At 33.9% G+C, this 24309-nt stretch overlaps 1 protein-coding gene across 5 annotated transcripts in view; it reads left to right on the top strand.

Annotated features, from left to right (window-relative positions):
- alpha-Man-IIa (alpha-mannosidase 2) overlaps window positions 1-24309 on the top strand; it is a 53972-nt gene that overhangs the window by 21501 nt on the left and 8162 nt on the right. For all 5 annotated transcript variants that reach the window (XM_069826173.1, XM_069826175.1, XM_069826177.1 and 2 more), the window contains 10 exons: window positions 94-271; window positions 3046-3230; window positions 8367-8552; window positions 11865-11937; window positions 12022-12216; window positions 13803-13969; window positions 14652-14864; window positions 17922-18100; window positions 18956-19089; window positions 19291-19443. In XM_069826173.1, the coding sequence (XP_069682274.1) occupies window positions 94-271; window positions 3046-3230; window positions 8367-8552; window positions 11865-11937; window positions 12022-12216; window positions 13803-13969; window positions 14652-14864; window positions 17922-18100; window positions 18956-19089; window positions 19291-19443 (1663 nt within the window). The remainder of the gene's footprint in view (window positions 1-93; window positions 272-3045; window positions 3231-8366; window positions 8553-11864; window positions 11938-12021; window positions 12217-13802; window positions 13970-14651; window positions 14865-17921; window positions 18101-18955; window positions 19090-19290; window positions 19444-24309) is intronic.

The following is a 24309-nucleotide window of genomic DNA, read 5'->3' on the forward strand; positions in this document are numbered from 1 at the left end:
TATTGCTACTATTTTCACCACTGCCACTGCTGTTGCTGTTCTTTGTTCAGTAATTAATACATTCTTAATTCCCAATTTTCATATCTGTTACAGAGCTAACTTGCTACTGGATCAGTACCGCAAGAAAGCACAGTTGTATCGAACCAATGTCATCCTTGCCCCACTTGGTGATGACTTCCGTTATGACCATGCTTCTGAGTGGGATGCTCAGTACAATAATTACCAAAAGATTTTTGATTACTGGAACAGCAAACCTCATTTATTTGTTGAGGTATGTTAATACTTTATGATCACTGCTTTGCCTTTGTCTCTAAAAACATTAGGAATAATAATGGTTACATTTGCACTGTTTTGAAATCGATCTGAATGCATGAATGTGTATCTGTTGTCTTGTCTTGTCTACTGGAAGAATGCGACTTTAAACCCACTCATTAAGTTGTAGGTATTACTTTACATGTGATAAAGACACTTTGGAAGATGCTCTCATAACCTCAACACTAGAATGAGGTGGTGTGGTCGACACCATGCACCAGTTACCTTTTTACACCTGGGTAAGTTCCAGTATTCAATTTAACAGGAGGTTGAGAATGAACTTCGGGTCCTTTCTGGAAGTTTGGTAACGAGAAAAATCCCACCATCACCTGGGATTGAACTCTCCCATTCTATAGCCATTTGCTTTATCAAGTAGGCTACCACCCAGTACTCACTAAGTTGTACAGGATTTTATATTGCAGAATAGCTTGTGGAAAAATAAACTAATAATTGAGAAAGAGAGAGACAGAAATATAATTTTAGTGTCATTTTTAATTAGTCTTGGTAGATTATGAAAGAAATTAAACACAGAATAAATATGGGAAATGCGGTTATTATTCGGTTGAGAAGCTTTTGTTATCTAGTCTGCTGTCAAAAAATCTGAAAGTTAGAATTTATAAAACAGTTATATTACTGGTTGTTCTGTATGGCTGTGAAACTTGGACTCTCACTTTGAGAGAGGAACAGAGATTAAGGGTGTTTGAGAATAAGGTTCTTAGGAAAATATTTGGGGCTAGGAGGGATGAGGTTACAGGAGAATGGAGAAAGTTACACAACGCAGAGCTGTACGCATTGTATTCTTCATCTGACATAATTAGGAACATTAAATCCAGATGTTTGAGATGGGCAGGGCATGTAGCGCATATGGGCGAATCCAGAAATGCATATAGAATGTTAGTTGGGAGGCCGGAGGGAAAAAGACCTTTGGGGAGGCCAAGACGTAGATGGGAAGATAATATTAACTTTACAGGGAGTTATTCCTGAAAGCTTAATTTGAATATTAAAATGGATTTGAGGGAGGTGGGATATGATGATAGAGACTGGATTAATCTTGCTCTGGATAGGGACCAGTGGCAGGCTTATGTGAGGGCGGCAATGAACCTCCGGGTTCCTTAAAAGCCAGTAAGTAAGTAAGTAAGAAAGATTATGAAGGGCATATTGGTAGGGCAACAAAAAATGGTTTATAAATTATTGTAATTACTACCGATAGTTTTCATAATGTTACCAATGATACAAATTGCATTCGATAGGTGTTCACACGTCACATTGTATTGCAAGATTAGCAGAGATTATGGAAAGTGGAAGAATTCCAATAAACTAAGCTTGAATTCCCTTTCAATTAATCTCGAACACAATTTTTAGATAAGAGTGATACACATGAGCATGCTGTAAGTGCTTCAGCAATTTGCAGATCTGAGGAATTGTGTTTGTAAAATTGATTTGAATCATATCTGAATAGATTTTAAATGGATAATGGCGGAAACAATGCTGAAACTAATCACAGAGGTCACAAGTCAATATAGTACATTATTAAAAAATTATTAATTTAACAAGTTTTGACAAATTATCATTAGAGATTTTAAAAATGCGTACTGCAAACTGTGTAAGGAGCTACCCATGTTAGAATCTTGATAAAATCTTAGAACTTTCGGTTTTCCATTTTTTTTTTTAATTCAGGGAATTGTTATAGAGGATAATTTGATGTAAATTGATTTATACTCTATATATAGAGCGCATAATGCCAATGTGCTATAAATTAATTTTACAGTATTATATTTTCGGGTATTACCAGAACTTTTAGCAATGAAGACTTCTTTGATTTTACTCATTACAATTGAATTCGTTATTAGAGAAACTACATAAGTTTTAAAAAAATTACAAAAAAAAAAACTTTCTGCAGCTTATAAATACTGAATGTACGTTCTTATCCTTTTAGGGTGAATTTTTATTTGAATTGCAATATTTCTAAATATTTTAAAGCAACATTTAATTGTATTTGAGAATGCAAGGGTGCCCTAAAGTTCTAAAGTTTGTGGACATGTGTTGTTTCTCAAATATATGAAATATTTGCAGTAAAAATTATAATAGTTTGTATTTACTTTGTATGTACAGTAATGAGAATAAAAATTATTTAACCACAAATTTAGTATAAAATGTATTTTGCCCTTCATACTAGAAAATGAAAAGAAAAATTCTAAAACATTTGAAAGTGATAACACTGATATTTTATTGAAATCCCACACTACAGCTCTTCAGGTGTGTCATCTTTTGTTACGGTTAGACCAGAAAAATATCTTAATAAAATCTGTTGATTTCATCCTCTTCAGGGAAATACTTTCATCACATCATCACTTAAAATAAGGTGGACATGCCTATTTTCTCCTACAGACGTGCAAATACATGTATTAATGTCAGAAACACAATAAACTTGCTTTGGCTAAAAATGGAATTGCGTGGTTTCTCAACTGATTCAATTATTTTTCATACACTTATTAGGGATAGAAATTAGATTTTCGTTCAAAAGTTCTTGGTTTTTACTTAATCCAGATTCACATCTGAGTAGTTTTGCAACTGCTTCCATTCTGTTTATAGCAGAGAATCCAATGTGATTTCTTTCTGATTCTCTAACATGCATGAAGCTTTTTCTTTAAATTATGTGTTTGCTTCAGATCTTGTATTCTGCAGTCTTTAGCTACAACTTCTCTAACATACTAAATGCCAATCGACCCACAGGCACAATTCGGAACTCTGAGTGACTATTTCAATGCAGTAAGAGAAGAGAGCAAGGCAGAAAGCTTTCCATCTCTGTCTGGAGATTTCTTCACTTATGCAGATCGTGATGATCACTACTGGAGTGGTTACTACACATCTCGTCCTTTCTACAAACGCATGGACCGCATGCTCGTCAACTACATCAGGTTGGCACTATCATCATTTTGTAGAACTTTTATATGAAATAATTGCTTAATGCAGCATGACAGAAACTTCATTAAATTAATTGAGCTAATTTTCAAATGGATAACCACACCAAATGTTGCGTTATATGTAATAACAGCACCAACAGCATAGGATACTGGACATGTTCTCATGATAAGCAGTAAAGGGAAGATTTTTTTTTTTTGAGAAATGACAAATAATTACGTAGTTACACAGTTGAATCCTTCTTAACCAGCGCCAAAGGGATCAGACTAATTCCAGGTAAGAGATTTTGCTGGATAATTGAATATATATTTTTAAAAATTACCTGTTCGTATTTTATGATGCCAACTGTTGAAACTGCAGCCATGTGAAGCTTATTTCTCACTCACTTTATAATAACTAAATAAACATAAAAACTGTTTGGATGTTCTTTATTGAAACACATTACTCAACACTAGAGAGAAGGATTTGTTTAAATCATCAGTCCTCCAGTGAGGGTGACCACAAGGTTCCTGAATACAGAACAGTTATGTTTTTTAAGTCGATTAATTAAAAAACAAAAAAAAAAAACAAAATTTTGGATTTGGGATTCGCTTGATGCCAAAATGTCATATTGACAAAATTATCTTTCTTGAAAATATAAATGATATTGAATGATATGTAAAGAGTCCCTAAGAATTTGTAATAAGTTGTTTTGTATTTGAAAGACTTGGAATTTTAATTTCACTAATAGTTGGTAGGTAGACTGTGGAAGGGAACCTCTCGCTCCAAATAATATACCTTTGACGACCCACTGATTAATAGGTATGTTATATTTAGAAGAGAGGAAAGTTTGTGCGAACTTCCTAATGTGACAGTAATAACGGTCCAGGCTATGGCAGTGCGGCAGATTTAATTTAATTTAATTTTTATTTGTATTTATTTTTTTATTTTATTTCTTTATTTTTATTATTATTATTATTTTTTTTTTGCTAAGCCAAAAGTGCTATTGTTTTGGTATTGCCGGTTAATTGGGTGTCAGTTACTAGGTTTTTTACTGTATTACATTTAAGAAAAGATAAAATATAAGACTAGACTACTTTATGTTATAAAAATAAATTTTTTGTGAAGTTAAAGGTCACAGTAATTTGTTAACATTTTAAAATGATGCTATATAAGTTTGAATAAAAAGTGTGAAGAGTTAATAGTACATTATGCAACGAGCCTATAATGATAGTAATTAAGAAGTGAGTATGGATGTTTATGAAACGAGCGCTTGCGCTCGTTTCATAATTTTCATACGAGCTTCTTAATTACCATCATAGGCGAGTTTCATACGACTTTTTATGCTCGACCATATTTCTAACTTGAAATTATTCATTTTATTTGTATCTAACTGACCTTGAGCAATACCTCGTAAATTGTGAGATGTGCGCAGACTCGAAAGTATTGATTTTTTCCGAGAAACAGATGTCCACATTGACCTTGATAGCCTATAAGAACCTACAGAGTAAACTAAATATGTTGTTGTTGTTTTCTAATGCCAGGCGTTTGACAATAAAGTCATTTGACCTCTTGCACTCCAATATTTTTCAAAGATATTATCATGACCAGCCACTGAAGCACAGATTTTGAGGTGTTCCGAATCCATTTCTTGGTTTGAGTTGCACAATGGGCAGTTAGGGGACTGATATATTCCAATTCTATGCAAGTGTTTGGCCAAACAATCATGGCCTGTTGCCAATCTAAATGCAGCTACAGACGATTTTCGTGGTAAATCGGGAATTAACTGTGGATTTTGATGCAGAGAGTTCCATTTTTTCCCTTGGGATTGAGTTATCAAATTTTGTTTGTTGAAGTCTAAGTATATAGATTTAATAAATCTCTTCACAGAGTAATACGTAGATATAGTAACAGGTCTGTAAGTAGCAGTGCTGCCCTTCTTTGCTAAAGCATACGCATTCTCGTTTCCCAGAATTCCACAATGGGATGGTATCCATTGGAATACAATTCTTTTATTGAGTGATATTAATTGAGAGAGCATTTTAGTTATTTCTGCTGTTTGAGATGAAGGTGTGTGTTTAGAGACGATTGATAGAATAGCTGCTTTGGAGTCTGACAATATAACTGCATTCCTAAATTTATTGATGTGGCATAGAAGATTCCTGAGACATTCACTTATTGCAATGATTTCACCATCAAAACTTGTTGTTCCATATCCAAGAGATCTATAAAGTGAGAAGAGACAGCACATAACACCTGCACCGGCACCTTGTTCTCTGGAGATCAAGGATCCATCGGTGTATAAATGAAGCCAGTTTTGTGGAGGGTACCTAATATGAATTGTCTCTAAAGACAATTGTTTCAGTATTTCAGTGTTTACTTCTGATTTCAGTATTTCTTCTGTTAAATTTAGATTATATTCTATATTTAATAGAGTTAAGAGGTTTGGTTTAATTTGTAAGTTTTCTTTTAAATTCGGCATATTGATTTTCTGTTTTAATTCTTGAACAATGGATATGAAACTAAATATTAACTTTGATATAACATTGAAATTAAATTAAACATTGAAAAACGAGATGACAAATTGAATTTATTTGAATATTATTTACAATTAACGCTAATTATTATAGTAAAAGAACATAACCTTCTGTGACAGTATTGGATTTCCAGCCTCCGTGACTTTTCGCTAATTCTCTTTTGATTGCATATCCGAGAATAATCGATACTTACGGTTTTATAACGGTACAAAGCTGACTTGTCATTGGCTGAGGTTTTATAATGATACAAAGCTGAGTTGTCATTGGCTGAACACCTATACTTTAACGAGTAGGTGTACTTTAATGACATGCATTAAAGGACTGCTACCAGGTGTATAATTACTACATTTCGGCATGGTTGAGCATAAAAAAATTAACATCCATTATGTATCAAAGTATTACCAATATCATGGATTTTGGATGAAAATGTTTAAAAAAGTCACTGAAAGATCAATTCATTGTAACTGGCTTCGTGGATTTATGTTAATGCAACATTACTAATCTTTCATAGTACAGTAAAACTTCATTTATAATTTTCTCACATATGCTTTTCACACTTATACATTATTTTCTGAAGTCCTGGCAAAATTCCTATACTTTCCATGGTAATTTATTTCAGTTATACGTTTTTCACATCTTATATGATCGTATTTTAAAGCCTGAGAGGTACCAAACTTCTTTTATATGTTATAATTAAATTTTGCTCGAAATTAAGTTTGCCGTGAAAATGTAAGAACACGAAAATACCATAATTACCCCATCGAATATAATAGACAGACCAATCTTTTATCCTAAAATCCTAGAAAAAAAAAACTAGCGAAATAATACTTACCTGTGCTGAAAACCACTCAAGATTAAGATTATGTTATCAAGACAGGTTATAAAGGCACTCCCTTACCTCTAGCTATACATCACATTCATTCTCATTTGCAGTATCAACATGTCAACAGGTCTGGGTTGATGTCAGAACATTGATTGACAGTGACTATATACCACTCTTTCATCAGTAATTATTGATAAATTCTTTTGCTTTAATTAAAGATGCACAATTATTGTTGAGAGTTGTATTCATAAAATCTCACAATGAAAGAAAAAATGTTAAGTCATTCTAGTAGTTAATAATATTATTCTTATTAGTGAGTGTTATTAAAAATGGACAAGAAATTACGAGTGAAAAGTGCGCAAAAGACGACAAAACACGAACTCACAGTGGCTGTTTCTGTCAGTTGTTTTCCACCATATCTTGTAACATAAATAGAGCGTTAATTTTAATTTGTTCGTATCTGATTGCGAATATAATATGCATTCCAGTTTTCAAGACGTCATTTTGTCAAAAAAGATGCGTGTTATAATCACGCAAATACAGTACAATATTTGTGTTCATTGTTAAGATATGGCTGGCTTTGAAATTCCTGGAAATTTGAAGCTGTCTATTCTTGTCTCTGCACGTATTAGCTTCAGTAAATCAGTTATTTGCCAGTGGGAGAATAAATTCAGAGAGAGGAGAGAAGTGTGTAGAGGGAAGAAAAGAACATTTTAAACAATGAGAATTACTTTTCTATCGAGTTCAAAATCTAAAAGAGTCATTTTGACTCATGCCATCTTTCTAGTGTTAAACAATGAGAATTCATATTCAAAGCTGTGACCGCAGTGAATACAACCATACTAACAGCCCCCCCCCCCCCAAACTGAAAATATTTTGACAGACTCAACATGACCTCTGATTGAGGTTCTGGCTGATATGTACATCTGACGATATGTATCAGAGGAAGAACAATTGTTTGTATAGGCTACCGGTACTTCTAAAGTGTGATTAGTGTAATATGTAGCTAATCAGCGATGTATGCAGTGGAGGGGGAAAGGAACTGGCCATCCTACCCCAATATCTCCTGGTCTAGTTGCTTCATAAGTGATGCCATATTGGTATCACTTATGAGGTTCAGACCTATCTTCGGACATTTAACTAAACAACAACTCAACCTGATATGACAAGAGGGTTGCTAATTGGTTTTTGAATTCCAGTGAGTGGAAGAAAGAGGAAGTGTGTTTGTAACTGACTTTTTTTTTTTTGTAAAATAATCACATGTTATTAATTATTAATGCTATTTCAGATGTAATTAAATCCTATTTCTCTTATACGTTTTTCTCACACGTTTTTTTTTCTTCAGACGTCTAAATGAAGTTTTACTGTAGTTTGGTGCAAATTTCTGTAATTCTGAAATTAATTTCAACTTCCTTGAATAACTTTTCTTGTTATTTAATATATTCTACAGCACTATTGCATACCATTTTCCTTATGATTGAAACCAGCTCATCCCTCAACCCATATGCTTGATTACACTCCCAAGTGTCACTTGCATCATTTTAATGTATCTGTCTTAACATACAAGTTAAGAAGAATCTATAAAGACATGTAATAGTCCGTCTCATAATGTAAATACTCAATAAACATTTGTTATTTATTTTATTCCTTAAAATCTCGAGCTTTTCTAAAATCTCTTAACTTGAATAAGAATAGTTCTTGGACTGTTTGAAATACATACTCAGACTAAAAACAATGATCTATGCATCACATTAGTAGAGACTGATTTTCTTATATTCATATAAATGTTTTAGAGCTGCAGAACTTCTGTTCACCTTGGCTTGGAGTACTAAGGAGAGTTCGTCTGATTGGCTGCTAGCACCAGAATCTGGGTTCACCAAGCTGTTGAGTGATGCTAGAAGAAGCCTCAGCTTATTCCAGCATCACGATGGCATCACTGGGACTGCAAGAGACCATGTTGTGGAAGATTATGCCAAAAAGTAAGACTACAATACCATAGTGAAACTTTTCCTAAGAGTGAAAATTTTCTTACAATAATAAATAATATATTTTAAATATGAATATTTGTACGAAGTTGTAACAAATGCGTAATATTAGGACATTCGATAAGTAATGGCAACAATGCTGTAAATCGGTGCTCCTAGCAGTGACCATTGAAATCTTGTACTACGTAATAGAACAGCAATTGTTTCATAAATTTGTAATATTGAAAGTCTCGAAGTAGCCATATTTTGTAAATATAGTGGCTGTTTCTGATTTGTAGTAAACAATATAGCCATAAAGGTACGAACAAAGGTGATTCTTAAAAATCCAAGTTGCAAGAGAAAAACATCCAACTCATTGCTTTAGGGCATTACAAGAAGCCTGTGGGAGAGAAGTCCTACCATACTGAACTATTGCAAGTTGTGTGGAAGCAAGGCATTCACTTTCAATCAAGAGTTGACATCTGAGGAGCTTTAGATTGATCAGTGAGAGAAATATCCAGAAATGTTGCTGCAAATGGAGCCTGCAGTCTTCCAAGAATTTGGCAACATATTGTTGTCATGGCAGGAGACTATTTGAAGTATGTAATGTCAAAAGTAACCTAAATAAATTTAGTGTGAAACTATGTTGCCATTACTTTCGAATGCCCTAGTATTTTGTAATGATGAGAGATTTTATTCCTATTACTATAGCTTACTAAAAACTTGAAACTGTAGTGTTGTTTATTTTAGAAGGAATTTTGGGACGGTAATATTTCGGCAAGGTTGAGCTATTAAATTGCCTTCCTTATTGTCAAGTTTCTTTATTCCTTTTCTGATGGCGTATTTATTAAACAATGCAACGTCCTAGCTGTTCAGTAATTTATAGATTAGATTAGATTAGATCTTTATTAGCCGAATAGAATTACAAGCATTCATGGCATCGTCAGTACACAAGAAAAATGACATAACATACAATATAATACAAAAATAGACTTAATTCTAAATAAATTTAACAGTTTAATATTAAGTGACATGCAAAAAAAAAAAAAAAGAGAGAAAAAAAAGGAAAAAAAAATATATATATAGGACAAGCTTGATCTTCAGTCTCCACTGTTCTACCTAGTATCTTCTCTTTTTGCTTTCCCCTGTCTTTTCTTCAACTCTGAGTTACCTGAAACATAAATGGTCAAGGGCAGTATCAAGAAACGTTAAATTCTAAAATTTTAAATTTAGGTATTCATTTGTGCAAAATGGCATATGTGTTAATAAAATGTTCTTTACCTCTTTTTTGAATTTTCTTATGTTAAGTTCTTTGATTTTCTGTGGAAGTTTATTATATAAATTGCTGCCTCTATGTGATATGCTGTTAAGACTTCTGGTAAGCCTGTGGTAATTCAGATGTATGTTTTGGGATGTTCTGGTGTTATACTCATGATAGGTTGAATTTGTTTTAAAGGAATCTATGTTTTGATGAATAAAGCACACTGTTTCTAAAATATATATGCAGGGTACAGGTAAGATTTTTAGTTCTCTGAAAATTTTTATACTTTCAGTCCGAATAGGAACTTTTTTAATAAATTATAAATAATAAATAATAATAAATTTAACCTTCGATTTCACTACACAATATATCAAACTAAAGATTGTACATATTTAGAATATGAAGGATCTGCTGCTGTATTTGCAAGTAGTGCCAAGTAAGCACCAATCATTGTCTTTGTTTGCCGATGAACACAGTTTCGTTTGTTTACATCAGTATCAACCTTACACGTGACAAGTAAAGGGACTCAGCGTATTCCGTATCTCAGTGGACCGGTAGACAACAATGACGTTACGCTGCAACGAAATAGGAAGAAAACTGCTGGAAGGTCAATAGTTATCATGGTGGCTGTGCGAGTTGTTGTATGTGTTACGCTAGCAAGATTTTGCGAATTTTTCATACTGTCATCTCACTGAAAGAAAAGACAGCACAAACAATTTATTTCTTGAACCAGTAGTAATAACTGGTCCATTGACATGTTTGTTCATAAGCCATTAACATTTTCTTTTACGTTGTGCTCATTACAAACAACACAGCAGAACACACCACCATGACACAATTCCCACTCTTTATAAGAATCAATCAGATTCACTGATGAAGGCTGATGGACACTGCCGTCACCTCTTCACGCTGATGGAAGTTCTGCTATAGCACTGGAGCATCAATGACGTCATTGCTGAAATTCGGAACACCATGATGCCATGTGATTGCTCAGTGCTGAGATTCGGAATACGCTTACTGTCACATTCAAATGGTGCTATAAAACATTGCACGTCAGAGGTGTACACAGGAACACAATGTTTAGAAACTTTGGTTCTTAAAATAAACATACACTTAAATATTAAATGCACTCTTAAATCCTATAAGTGTTAATATGGTTACATATTATAGTAAATTAAAATTAAAATTTCGAGGTAATATACTGAAAGGAATGGTGAATGGGAGAGGAATTTGGGGCAGAAGAGGATATCAGATGATAGGCGACATTAAGATATATGGATCATATGAGAAGACAGAAAAAGGAAATATTAGAGAAAGCTGGGTTTGCAGTGAAAGACCTGCCCTTGGGTAGAACACTGAATGAAATATCTCTATGTTCATGCTCTTTGTATATTACTGGCATTAGCATTAAATCATTATGTATAATAACATATAATGTGTATAACTTGTGTACATGTCTCAATATCAGATCAAAGACCGAAAAAGACTGATACCACTCTCAGTGCAAATGTGTGTTGTGTTGTGCAACAGGTGATGCCTGCCAGTAATCATAACTAGATAAATTATATCTACGATCATTTCGAGGTTTTCCAGTAGTAATTTGTATTCAGGTTTTCGAATAATAATTTGTATTCAACTACCTTTTGTTATGGCTCTTGTTAAAAATGTTTGAACATGTCTGAATAAAAAGAAATGTGAATCTTGAGATCTGACAGAAAATCGAATTCCACACATAATGTTAAATTATGCTCCCAACAGAAGAATTATTGGAAGAGCAAAAGCACAAGGAGGGATCAATAGTAGACAATGAGGATGGAATAGAATGGACCAAGCAGCCCATACTGTGATGTTGATGATTTTTTATACTTTCACAGTATTTTTCTTCATATTTCATAGAGAGAATTAATTTTTATCTCGGAATAAGATGCAAATTTATAAATCATAAAATTCATAGCAGAATATGTATGTCTGCACTCTATACAAAATTTATTTCTAAATAGAATTCTTCTGTTTAATTGTACTGTATCAAAATTTAGGATGATGTTAAACATGGTATTATGTTGCAGGATGTTGGACGCCATCACAGGGATGCAGTATGTGATGCAGCAGTCTGCACACTTCTTGTTGTACCCACGACATGTGAGTTCTAGAGTTTGAGGTCGCATACTCTCTTTAACATGTAACAATGTAATTGCTGCTAATTTTATGCTCTTCGTGTGCTAGATGGCATATCATCCCAATACAGAATCTGTATACTTTGACCTGGATGATATGAGGAAGCATCACTACAGCATTCCTGAGAAGACAATTGTGTTTGTTGGTGATGGCCTGGAATCACAGAGAATTGTGCTGTACAACTCCTTGTCTTGGAGGCGAAAGGAGCTGGTGACTCTCAGAGTGTCCACTCCTAATGTTAAGGTGAATACATAAGGACATGTACTTACATTGTGTAAGGTTTTAAGGCCATTGAAAGAAATTTCATTAACATATTTTAAAAGAATATGAAGAACATGAATGAAATATTTGTTTTCATACATGAAATTTAATGCAGATTCCATATACAGGGAATATCTTTTAATTGTCCTGGAGAGTTGGAATTTCCCAGTCGCGGCTGCAGAGCGACTGTCTCCGACTATGCATGCACCCGCTGTTCGCCTGGCAGACAAGCAATGTACAGTTATTTGTACTTATCCAGCTCATATTTTATGCTCAAAATGTCCCATATTGACTGCTACATATTACTGACACCTTCTTATAAAATTATTATTAACTTTTACAAATATTATTTTAATGTACCGAAGTACATATGACATTTCCATGCAGATATTCTGCGTCATCATACGATGAAAGATGTGTGGACTTCAGTCCTACGTGCATAGACATCTATGACGTAGTGCAGAGGGTGGCCACTAGAGGGAACCCAAGAGTTGGAACTTAATCTGAGACGATTCTGGCCGACGCCGGGGTGGGTATCCGGTGTGGCTTAGTGGATAAAGCATCAGCACGTAGAGCTGAAAACCCGGGTTCAAATCCCGGCACCGGAGAGAATTTTTCTCTGTTCCATTACTCTTTCATCGTATAACTTTTACAAGTTCAGCAGCTCTGATTGACTCCATTTCTGCTCTTATGTAGTCTTTTACAATAATTTATTGAACCTGTTTTTTTTAATTTTTTACTTATGCAATTAGTCAGATTTACGTGTTTTATTTTTAAAACATAAAGCTTTGAAAACTATGATGTAGTTTTTTTATGACATATTTTAAACCCCTCTGACGTGAGATATTTAATAAATCCTAAATCTTGTGGGGCTCAGTGTGTTAAGAAAACTGCTGAACTAAAGAGGTATCAAATTACAGTAATGATCGATTTTCTCACACAGAAGTGCATTTGTTATATAAATCTGCTTAATGGTAACTCAGGTTATTCATTCTTAATTCAGACTTGATTTTTTGATCTCTACATATCTGTAGGTTGTTAAAAGTTTACTATAGTAAGGTAGAAAAAAGAGTCATGGGTAGTCCATTTACAAAATATGGAATTTAAGAAACGTTTTGAGAAGATAAAGGAAACATCAGGTAAGACAAAACAGTGACTGCATAAAAAAAAGAATAATTGACTGGGTAATTTTTAATTAGTTATTTAATGACGCTGTATATGTGGTTATCTAATGTCACAGAAATTGGTGACAGGGAGATGGTATTTTGGAGAGACAAGTCTGAAGATTCAACATGAATTACCGGTATCTAACATTCGTTTTACAATTAGGAAAAACCTCAGAAGAAACCCAATCAAGTAATCAGCGGGATTCGAACCCACAGGGCTCAGGAGACCACCTCCTTATAAGACCCAGGCGAGAAATTCTGAATTGGCAACATGATTTGATTTCTCCTGTCACTTTCATACCACCATTCTTGTCATTTTATTCCAAGATTGCTACAAAATTCTCCTATTGAGGACTTTCTTTAAAGAAAGTAATAGATAATTGACTTGTTTCATTGTTGCAGGTGACAGATGCAGAGGACAATGCTATTCCTAGTCAGACGAGTCCTGTGTTCCAGCAGGTTTCTGACACACTATCAGACTCTCAGTATGATATCACTTTCATGGCTGATGTACCTGCAATGGGCTTGACTACATACCTCCTCCATGCTGTACTTCCTGCTCAGAATCTGTGAGTAGCTTTTGTTCTTTTGTGTAATAAACTTGCTTTCTTATTCTCAGAAACAAGCTTTCAACATTGCTGGACGTTACTAGCATCATCCAGCTTTGAAACGAAGTGAATGTCTTTTTTTCTTTGGAAATTCATTAAATTATTGCAGTCTTCAGTAAGCTAATGGGGATAGAGCTTGCTCGTGCATGGATATTATCCTTTTAAAGTCTGCGACATTTTAAAATTATACTTCAAAGAACATTACAATTTGCAAATCCTGGTCCTGAAAAGGACCAACTTCAGTATTTTGATGAGATTATTGACGGAGCAGTGTATCTTTATAAACTCACGCACGGGATGGAACCATTAAGGAGAAAACTTAAGACAAATTTTGTGGCTTAGAGGAAGAGATTGTCTTACAGGTAATCCATGAATTTAATTCAAGCCTCAGAAGGTATTCATAATTTAGTACCATAAATTCGAATCATAAAAAACCATCAAAAGAAAATGTGTATAGCTTCTGATGCCTAGAGATTTAGAGCTATTTAATTGACTCCGTTCTTTTGGTATAGAAAAGGTCAGAATAATGGGCTCATGGAGCAGAATTCTTGAGGGATAATCTCACTGGGTTCTGGTTATATTCTGTTTCTACCATTAAGTTATTTCAGTAAATTATATTATGTGCATGCTTTATTTATTGCAGAGACAACACCATGTCTCGTGTGAAGTTGCTGAACTTCCTTGGTTTTCCTCCAAGACTCGAAGGCTTTGAATACATTGAAACTGTGGAAGAAGCAAAGGAATTCTCGATACACAATGACCACATGTCTGTAGCTTTCAGTGAACAAGGCCTCCTGAAGGCTGTGACATTGAAACAGAGTGGCATCACGGTTCCTTTACATTTGGACTTTGCTAGGTACAGTACAGAATCTGTCTGCTGTATATTGATAAGATCTTCCTGTACGAGTATGTCCAGTATTTAATGTTGGGTGTCCTTTACTTTGTTATATCTTAAGTGCAACCATTGCATAGAACTTGAATCATTTTCAGTGAGAAACATAAACATAAAATGTTAATCAGAAACAATTAGAAACCTAGTGTCCTTTATAGCAGGCTTTATGATTATGTCTGACTTAATGGAGTCTTGTATTATGAATGCTGAATATTATGCATAATTCTAGTTTTTTTATAGGTGTATGATTTTGGACTCTTCTTATGTGTAGGATTAAAATACTGTATTATGCATCCAAGGGACGAGCTGTATCCCAAGGAGGCCTCTGCTGTCGGATTGTTATGATCAGTTTGTATTTATACGGTCTTACTAATAAAAATTCTTATACAGACGTTTAACTGCCTTATACTCAGTGCTTCTCTTCTAGAGAAGAAGGTGGTGGAACTCTGTGTAGAATATATTATAAATTATAACATACGGAGAGATGATTACTATCCATTGCATGGGAAATTTGTCCTTTTTAACCTCCTTTACATCCACCTTTAAGATTTTCAAAGCCTAAGCGAAGTTCAAAGAAAAATTATGTTAAAGACATAGTTAATAACATATTCTCTCGAGTCTGTGATGAAAAATAAAGCAAAAAGATGCCGGAACTGGAATGCTGTTCCAGAATGTTCTGCCAGAAAAAAAAAGCACAGCTTAGGCTATACTTAAACAGTTAATAGCTCGTTTATAAATCGTGTGTAAATTCCAAACTAATAATCACTCTCTCTCTCTCTCTCTCTCTCTCTCTCTCTCTATATATATATATATATATATATATATATATATATATATATATATATATCTTTTGTAACAATACAATAAGTTATACAGTTACGTCATAGTTTCGTCATTATTTTATTACGAAAGGTAACAGAATAACTACGATTCTTCATTGCATCTGATAGTATGCCGCACTAAGTATCAATAGTACAACTGGACCTGATCGATTACCATGCTATATTTTGATCAAAGAATACAGCTACAGCAATATTATTCTAATAATTATTCTTTGCTCTTTGATTTGTTGTTCTGTGGTAACAAGACAATAATTATCATAAAATGACAATCGATATGAACAGCTGTTAGAGAGATGCCATTTTTTTCTCTATATACAATGCTTAAACAGGGGGTTCCATGTGTATAACTACAGCAGAGCAATTCCCATGTATAGTTGCACACTGCTTATACACCCATCACTTATTATTACTAATGTTTTCTTCCCAACTTTGCATAAGTCCCATATAAAAATTATACACAGTTTATTAGTAAGACTGATACTGTATTATAGAGCTGCCCCTGTCAATTTTTCTGTATAAAATGCGAGTTGCCTATATTGACACAATCTTCCGGATTTAGAGCGATGACATAACTTTTATTTTTAATATCATATTTTCATCCCATTGCTATTATTACTATTGCTATTAAAATGCATATCCCCTTCCAAATTTCAATCTCTTGCATTTCATCTCTCATAGGTTGGGAGATCTAATATTATATGCACTCTGTGATTGTCAAGAATGACATAAGACCAAATATGTTACTATAATAATACCGGACAGCTGGTGCTGCTATCTAGGTGGCTGGAGTGGTGATATTCGCGAAACAAGCTGTAATCAACTGCAATGTATATTGTTGCTGGGCTAGTTAATAGTTTTATTAATTAGTGCTGTGTTAAAATGTCAGGGTGTGTATGTGCTATTTATAATTGCTACAAAATTACAGCATTACAAATTGCTCCAAATCATACTTTCGATTTCCGAGGGATCATAAAACGTGAGTCAACAACATTCTTTTGTAGGCCTAATTCCTTCGTCTTTGTGTTGATAGAAAAATATAAATTAGCTTTTTTATTTAGACCTAATAGATGAATAGAAGTTAAAATGTACCTATTGGAAATTTTAAGGTTTTATCAAATTAAGTTTTATTGTTGCCCACATGCCTTTACTAATTATTACAAGCATCAGATTACTATCAATTTTATCTTTGCAGTTGTCAGCAATGCGTATATAAAGCATTATTGTAAATTCATTCTTAATGTCAGAATTGATTTTGTCTCACTAAAGCAAAGAAAAAGTATGTAACAATTAATTACGGAAAGTAATATGAAGTATGCAATATTTCTTATAATATGCAGCTTTGATATAAGATAATAATTTTACATTAAATACTATTCAACATTTCCTAAGTGTTTCATATGTTATTCCACATCTTTCATATTAGTAACTCACATTTTAAAGAATAATCTGAATTCCGCTATGTTAATAGTTGTATTTGTGGACGTAATTCCATGCCGCTCCGCTAGATGTCAGGTCCGCGATATTTCGCACTCACGTCAATGCTGATAGTATACAGCTGTCCGGTATTATTATAGTAAGGTATTTGATAAGACATTAAGTTTGCTATTTTGCCAATATGGTTGGATGCTTGGTCGCGTAATAACTTAAGTAAAGATCCTCATGAATAAAAAATTTAATTTTTCCTCCAGGTGCATACATCTCCTTCCAGATATCTTCCTTGTAATCCTCTTCTTCCTCAGTGATTTCATATAACCTTTGATTATACATCTTCAAGAAATGGTGAAGCAACTTTATTTATGGCTATATATGTGGTACAAGGTAACAGAACATACATTAAATGAGTTGTGGTTAAGATGAACTTTCTCATAAACTGTCTTAAGTTTTTAAAGACTAGATTTGCTCAAGGGACAAAAAGAGTAATTGATAAAGGCTGCATTTTTAATGTTAATCTTCTGACCTCGCAGTATTAAAAAGATGCAGCTTTCGTTGACATTATTTCTTAACAAAAATTCATTTGGATATTTCGGAAATTTAGTCTGTTAGTTCATTTTCATATTTTATGCTTAGATTCTGTGTCCATGATAGAACAGATTTTTAGCTTTACAATACAGTAAGATGTACAAGATTAGCCATCTTATTTTATATTAATTTCTTGTTTTAAACATTTAATGTCATACAGGTATCATGCAAGACCAGGCTCAGAACGTAGTGGTGCATACTTGTTCTTGCCAGATAGAGATGCAGAGACAGTGCCATGGGATTCTACCCCTGTGAGAGTGATAGAAGGTCCCCTGTTCTCACAGGTTCACACACACTTGCCAGGTGTTCAGCACACAGTGACTCTGTTTAACACATCAGGTACCAAAAACAATGATTGTGTTTTTATATAATAAAGTCTGTTTTGTTGCTTTATACAGGTTATTTCTGTATCCAAGACATGAAAATTTGGGACTTTTATCATGATTTTAAAAACCAGATAAAGTGCTCATTAACTCATAATTCAACATATGTATTGGAAAAGCAGTCCAGAGTGCAGGCAACCTGTTACAAAATTGAGTACCTACCAGGTCTTTCTTGGAAGTAAAATATGCCCAGAACATGATAACTATGAGAGCTCTGCCTTCCTACCTCTTGTGTGCATCAGTGGTACAGTTCCAGAACAAAAAATGACCTATCGCAGTTTTCTTAATTCTAGATTCAAAACTTGAGCATGCTCAATGCTCCAGAGCAGTGGTACACACAAGATCACTTTGGCAGTTATTGAAATTCATTTTACATCGATTGTTGTAACCTGAATGGTATTTGAAAAGATGCACCGAAAATTGATCTATTCTTAATAGTAGATGTATATTTATGAATCGTGTAGTAAAATAGAATGTTGGTAAACAAAATTAACCTGCATAATTAATTTAAAAAAAGAACTCTTTCCTCAACAGTATCCGAACCCTGAGCTTTGTAGTCTGTGAGCAAGCATGATGGATTGTCATAATCGAGGTTGTCATACTGTATCGTGTTTTTTTAATAATGACTCTTAGGCATTAATTTGATCTTATTTTCAGATTAATTTCGTACTTTTGCATTAGTTGTGAAATACCTTTCTGTAATACTATTCAAACGCTAAATTCGTAGAAATTATCTATGTTGATTAGTTCACTTTCACTGAATCATATAGTTGATCACCATGTGTTGAATGCTGGAATTTTATGTACATAGGTGCAGACAGCATGGGTCTCGAGGTGCAGAACATTGTAGACATTTCAGATCAAGTGAATTGTGAGCTGGCCATGCGTATTTCCAGCAGTATAAAAAATGGAGATGAGTTCTACACTGACTTGAATGACTTACAGGTGCGTAACTTGTATTGGTGATGTCACTTGGGGGTGGTGGTGGCCCAAAAGTATTAGATGATAATTTCATAGTTTGTTTTTCATTTGGATTGTAAGTTTGTTATTACTGATAAAGTCATTAGTCTTCTTTATACATGTGCTGACATCTGTTAACTTATACTGTATATCTTGATAGTAAGTTATATTTTAATACTGTTACAGATGATTCGAAGGAAACGTTTCTCAAAGCTTCCATTACAAGCCAACTACTATCCTCTGCCATCTACGGTCTTCATTCAGGACCAGAAATTTCGCTTCACTGTAGTGACGGCACAGCCACTTGGTGTGGGTTCTCTTAAAGAAGGGCAAATCGAGGTGAGTTAAAACAACAAGACTTGTTTAAGTTAAACATGAATGAATTTAAATGTACTCTAACCCTACAACCGCACTCATTCGTACTCCAAGCCAGTCACATGTCTTAGTTCATTATCACTTTGTCGTCATTGCTAACAAAAAGGGCAAAATTGCTTTGCTTTAATTACATTATAAACTTTTTTTTTTTCGCTTGTAATTTTCAGTGCAATATGAAAAGTTGATATTGTTATTGTCTAAACACATTCATTCATTCATTCATTCATTCATTCACTCATAGTTTTCTGCCCAAGAGCAGGTCTTTCTTTGCAAACCCAGCATTCTCCAATCTTCCCTATTTTCTTCCTTCCTCTTAGTCCTCACATACACTCTATACTAATAATAAATCTGTAGCCGAAATTTTTCTGGTAATTTTCGATTTTCCAAAAATAATTGGTCCTAACATATATAATTAACCACCCTGAAACCGAAAATCGCTTTTTTGAAATTTTTGTTTGTATGTCTGTCTGTCTGTCTGTCTGTCTGTTACCTTTTCACGCGATAATGGCTGAACGGATTTCAATGAAAATTGGAATATAAATTAAGTTCGTTGTAACTTAGATTTTAGGCTATATGGCATTCAAAATACATTATTTAAAAGGGGGGTTATAAGGGAGCCTGAATTAAATAAATCGAAATATCTCGCTTATTATTGATTTTTGTGAAAAATGTTACATAACAAAAGTTTCTTTAAAAATAATTTGCGATAGGTTTTATTCCTTGAAAAATTTTGATAGGACTGATATTTAATGAGATAAATGAGTTTTGAAATTAAAATAACTGCCATCTAAGGCCTTATAATGAAATAAAAAACAAATAACTTCGTATATAAGGGGCCTTGGACAGCAACAATCGAAAGCTATGAAAGATAGCCTACAGAGAATGTTTCTGTGTTTGTATGAAGTAATATCGGAAGCAAAATTAACCGATTTGTATAATTAATTATTATTTCACCATTGGAAAGTGTAGTTTCTCTAGATGGACATAATGCTATAATGTTATTACAGTAACTTCTGATATAATATAATATAATATAATATGTAATGTAATATTATATTATATTATATTATATAATTTAAGTTATTTGAAGGGTTCAGAACCATAGTGGGCCAAACGCCATTTACTGAATACGTAGAAAAGAAGGGTTAAAATTAAGTTATTACCGTAATTCAATGGAAACATATAGCAAGTAAAATAAAGTACCTAGACATTAAATCTAAATGATGTCAGTGTTCATTAAACTATGGTTGCATGTAATAACAAATAAGAAACATGTTAAAGGAATTGTCATTGCACCAAATGAGTGCTCTCTGGACCGAAATGATCGCATTTTAATTATTTAAACACAATTTAAATTAAGTAACATATTAAACGATTTATCCTTCTATCAAACACGAATGTTCCCTGGATCAAATGTCCTATTTTAATTATGTAATTACTTTATATTTATTTCTAACGGGTGCAGCGGAGCGCACGGGTACGGCTAGTTCATATACTATATCTTAATGTTAGGTATCATCAGATATCTTCTTCTTTCCCGAACTCTTTTTTTCGTTCATCATTTCTTCCAGTGCATACTTCAGTAGGCAGTTTCTTCTTAGCCAATGACTGAGCCAGTTTTTTTCTATCTTTTCCTGATCAGTTTCACCATTATTCTTTCTTCACCCTCTCTTTCTAGGACACCTGTATCTTAATGTTAGATATCATCTGATATCTTCTCCTTTGCCACACTTTATCCATTAACCATTTCTTCCAGTGCATCCTTCAGTAGACAGTTTATTCTTAGCCAGTTACCCAGCCAGTTTCTTTTTCTTTTTCTGATCAGTTTCACCATTATTTTTTCTTTACCCACTTTTTTCCAGCACGGCTTCATTTTTTATTCTGTTTTTCCATTTCACATGTTCCATTCTTCTTCATATCCACATCTCAAATGTTTCCAGTCGTTTCTCTTCACTTTGTCGTAATGTCGATGTTTCTGCTCCCATACAATGCCACACTTCACACAAAGCATTTCACTAATCTCTTCCTTAGTTTTGTTTTTCCAGAGGCCCACAGAAGATGATCCTTTTTTATTAAAAGCTTCTTTTGCAATTGCTAACCTCATTCCTGGCATCAACTCATAATACTAGGTACTTATAGTACACCCCAAGTATTTGAAGTTGTCTACTTGTTCCACTGCCTCATTTCGAATTCTCAAGTTTACCTTCTATAGTTTTCTTTCGATAACCATGGTCTTCGACTTGTTTGCATTTAACTTTATCCCATACTACTCACAGTTGTCATTTAGCTCCATTAGCATACCCCTTAGCATCATCTCCTCTTCTGCTAACAACACCTGGGGGGAACACGTTACGGACACAGCGGGAAAAGCATGGAGAGCGTTACACTTTGTGATGAGGGTACTAAGAAAAGGCTCTGATAAATCCAAAGAGATTGCATATAAATCACTAGTACGTCCAGTAATGGAATATGGTGCTGCATGTTGGGATCCTTACAGATTAGAACATATTAAGACACTGGAAAAGATTCAAAAACGGGCTCTCAAGTGTTGTCGGAAAAATTCACCATTAAAATGGGACACACTCAAGGACAGGAGAACGCGAATTCGATTATGCACACTGTTCAAAACATACAGAGGTGAGCCTGCCTTGAGAGAAATAAAAAATAGGTTGCAACCGCCAAATTACTCTTCAAGGAACGACCACTCATATAAATTGAGGGAAAGAAGACAGAGGACGGACACTGGAAAGTTTTCTTTTCTCAATCATACTATCAGGGACTGGAATGCTTTACCTGTAGACTTGCTAAAGGCTTTACCAACAACCAAAAACGTATTTAAAAATAGGCTTAAGGACGATAAACGATAATTATACACAGTATGTAAAGGATGTAAATGATATTTTATTATTGAAGTGTTGTATCAGTGAAGAATTATGTTGTGTCAGTGAAGTGTGTTGTGTCAGTGAAACGTGTTCCTGTCAGGGAAGCTTTATAGTTTATAGTGGCAGTGCAAAGTATTTGAACAGTGAAATGTTTTTGAAGTGTTAGTGAAATCAGGATAGAATCAGTGAAATGTGTCGTAGTTCCAGTGCAGTGAGTGAGTTGACAGCGAAATGAGTGTAATGTGGAAAGGTACTTGTGCAGATATGAATATATCATACTCGTGGGTTTTAGTTCGAACTTAGATTTAAGATACAAATTAGAATTATTTTAAATGTTATTTTAAGTGATCGTGCTTCATTTAATGTAGGATATTCCCTATCATTATTATTATTATTATTATTATTATTATTATTATTATTATTATTATGATTATAAATTATTGTTAGTATTAATTATTTGTGTTAATTATTGGTATTATTATTAAGTGTATTTTTAATTAACAAGTTTATTATTGTCATTATTGAGTGTAATTAGTTACCACTGCCACCGGGTATATACACATTGCAGTGTGAATAAATACATACATACATACATACATACATACATACATACATACATACATATCATTAACAAATCTTATGCACTTCATTCTTCTTCCTTCTACTATCATCCTTTCCAAGTTTTGAAAACAGTTCTTCACTAAATCCTTGAAGTAGATGTTGATCAGGATAAGTGTTAAAGAGCGTCTTGTCATACTGCTCTTCCTATTTCACTTCCCTCCGACATTTCTTCTCCTATCCTGATTTTGACTTGTTTCACATAAAGATTACTGAATAGCCTCCCTTTTTCCAATCCACACCAGTTTTCTTCAGGATCTCCATAAGTTTATTCCAATCCACTCTCTCAAAAACACAGTTAAAAAGAAATATAAACCATTAAAATTTTAAAATTAGTGCATCTTTACTTCTCAGTATCGTTCATGCAGTGAAGTACTCTTCAGATCTGAATAGTTATTGGTTGGCATTCGTCATGTTTTGTACAAAGGGCAGTCTTGATTTTTTTTTTTACTTTCCATAAATACTCTTAATCTGGCATAGTAGTTTTTATAAAATATCACAATTTTATAATTTGAGTGAATGATAAAGCAAAAATTTACAGTAATATTTTTGTCATAAAAAGGTAAAAGGTAAGGTAAAGGTATCCCGTAACATGCCATGAAGGCACTTGGGGGGCATGGAGGTAGAGCCCCGTGTTTTCCATGACCTCGGCACTAGAATGAGGTGGTGTGGTCGGCACCATACTCTGACCGCCTTTTACCCCCGGGAAAGACCCGGTACTCAATTTTATAGGAGACTGAGTGAACCTCGGGCCCGTTCTGAAAGTTTGGCAAAATTGGAAGAAATAAATTTTGAATGGTTAATGATTAATAAAGGCATTGGTTGGACTTCTTCCATCGTTGGTGAATTAAAAATACCACTCACAGTGCTTCGAAGATCAGATGTACCTAGGTAGACAAAAAAAAAATACCTTTCCCATTCCTGACGAATACAAAATACCACACACCATATTTCGAAAATTCGAACTCATTTCTTTCAATAATTTTTACTGTAGGACAAATTTTCTTTCCTGCATAAGTACCATCGAAATTATATTTTCATCATTTTGAGTTATTATTTAAACCAGTAAGTTGTAGTATACCTTCAATCTGTGGAACATTTGGATGCTTATAAAGTGACAGCAATGTATGCATTTGTCCTTACATTTTGTATTGTGTAACTTCTGTAAATAATTTTAATTGTAACCTATGTTACTGGTCAGTGATGTATGCAATGGAAGGGGAAAGGAACTGGTCACCCTAGCCCATTATCTCCTAACTTAGTTGCTGCCTCATGAGTGATGCCTTAGTAATGTCACCTATGAGATTCCAACTAGTCTTTGGACTGGTGA

The sequence above is a fragment of the Periplaneta americana genome, chromosome 5, assembly GCF_040183065.1.
Source record: "Periplaneta americana isolate PAMFEO1 chromosome 5, P.americana_PAMFEO1_priV1, whole genome shotgun sequence".
In the NCBI taxonomy this organism is placed as follows: Eukaryota; Metazoa; Arthropoda; class Insecta; order Blattodea; family Blattidae; genus Periplaneta; species Periplaneta americana.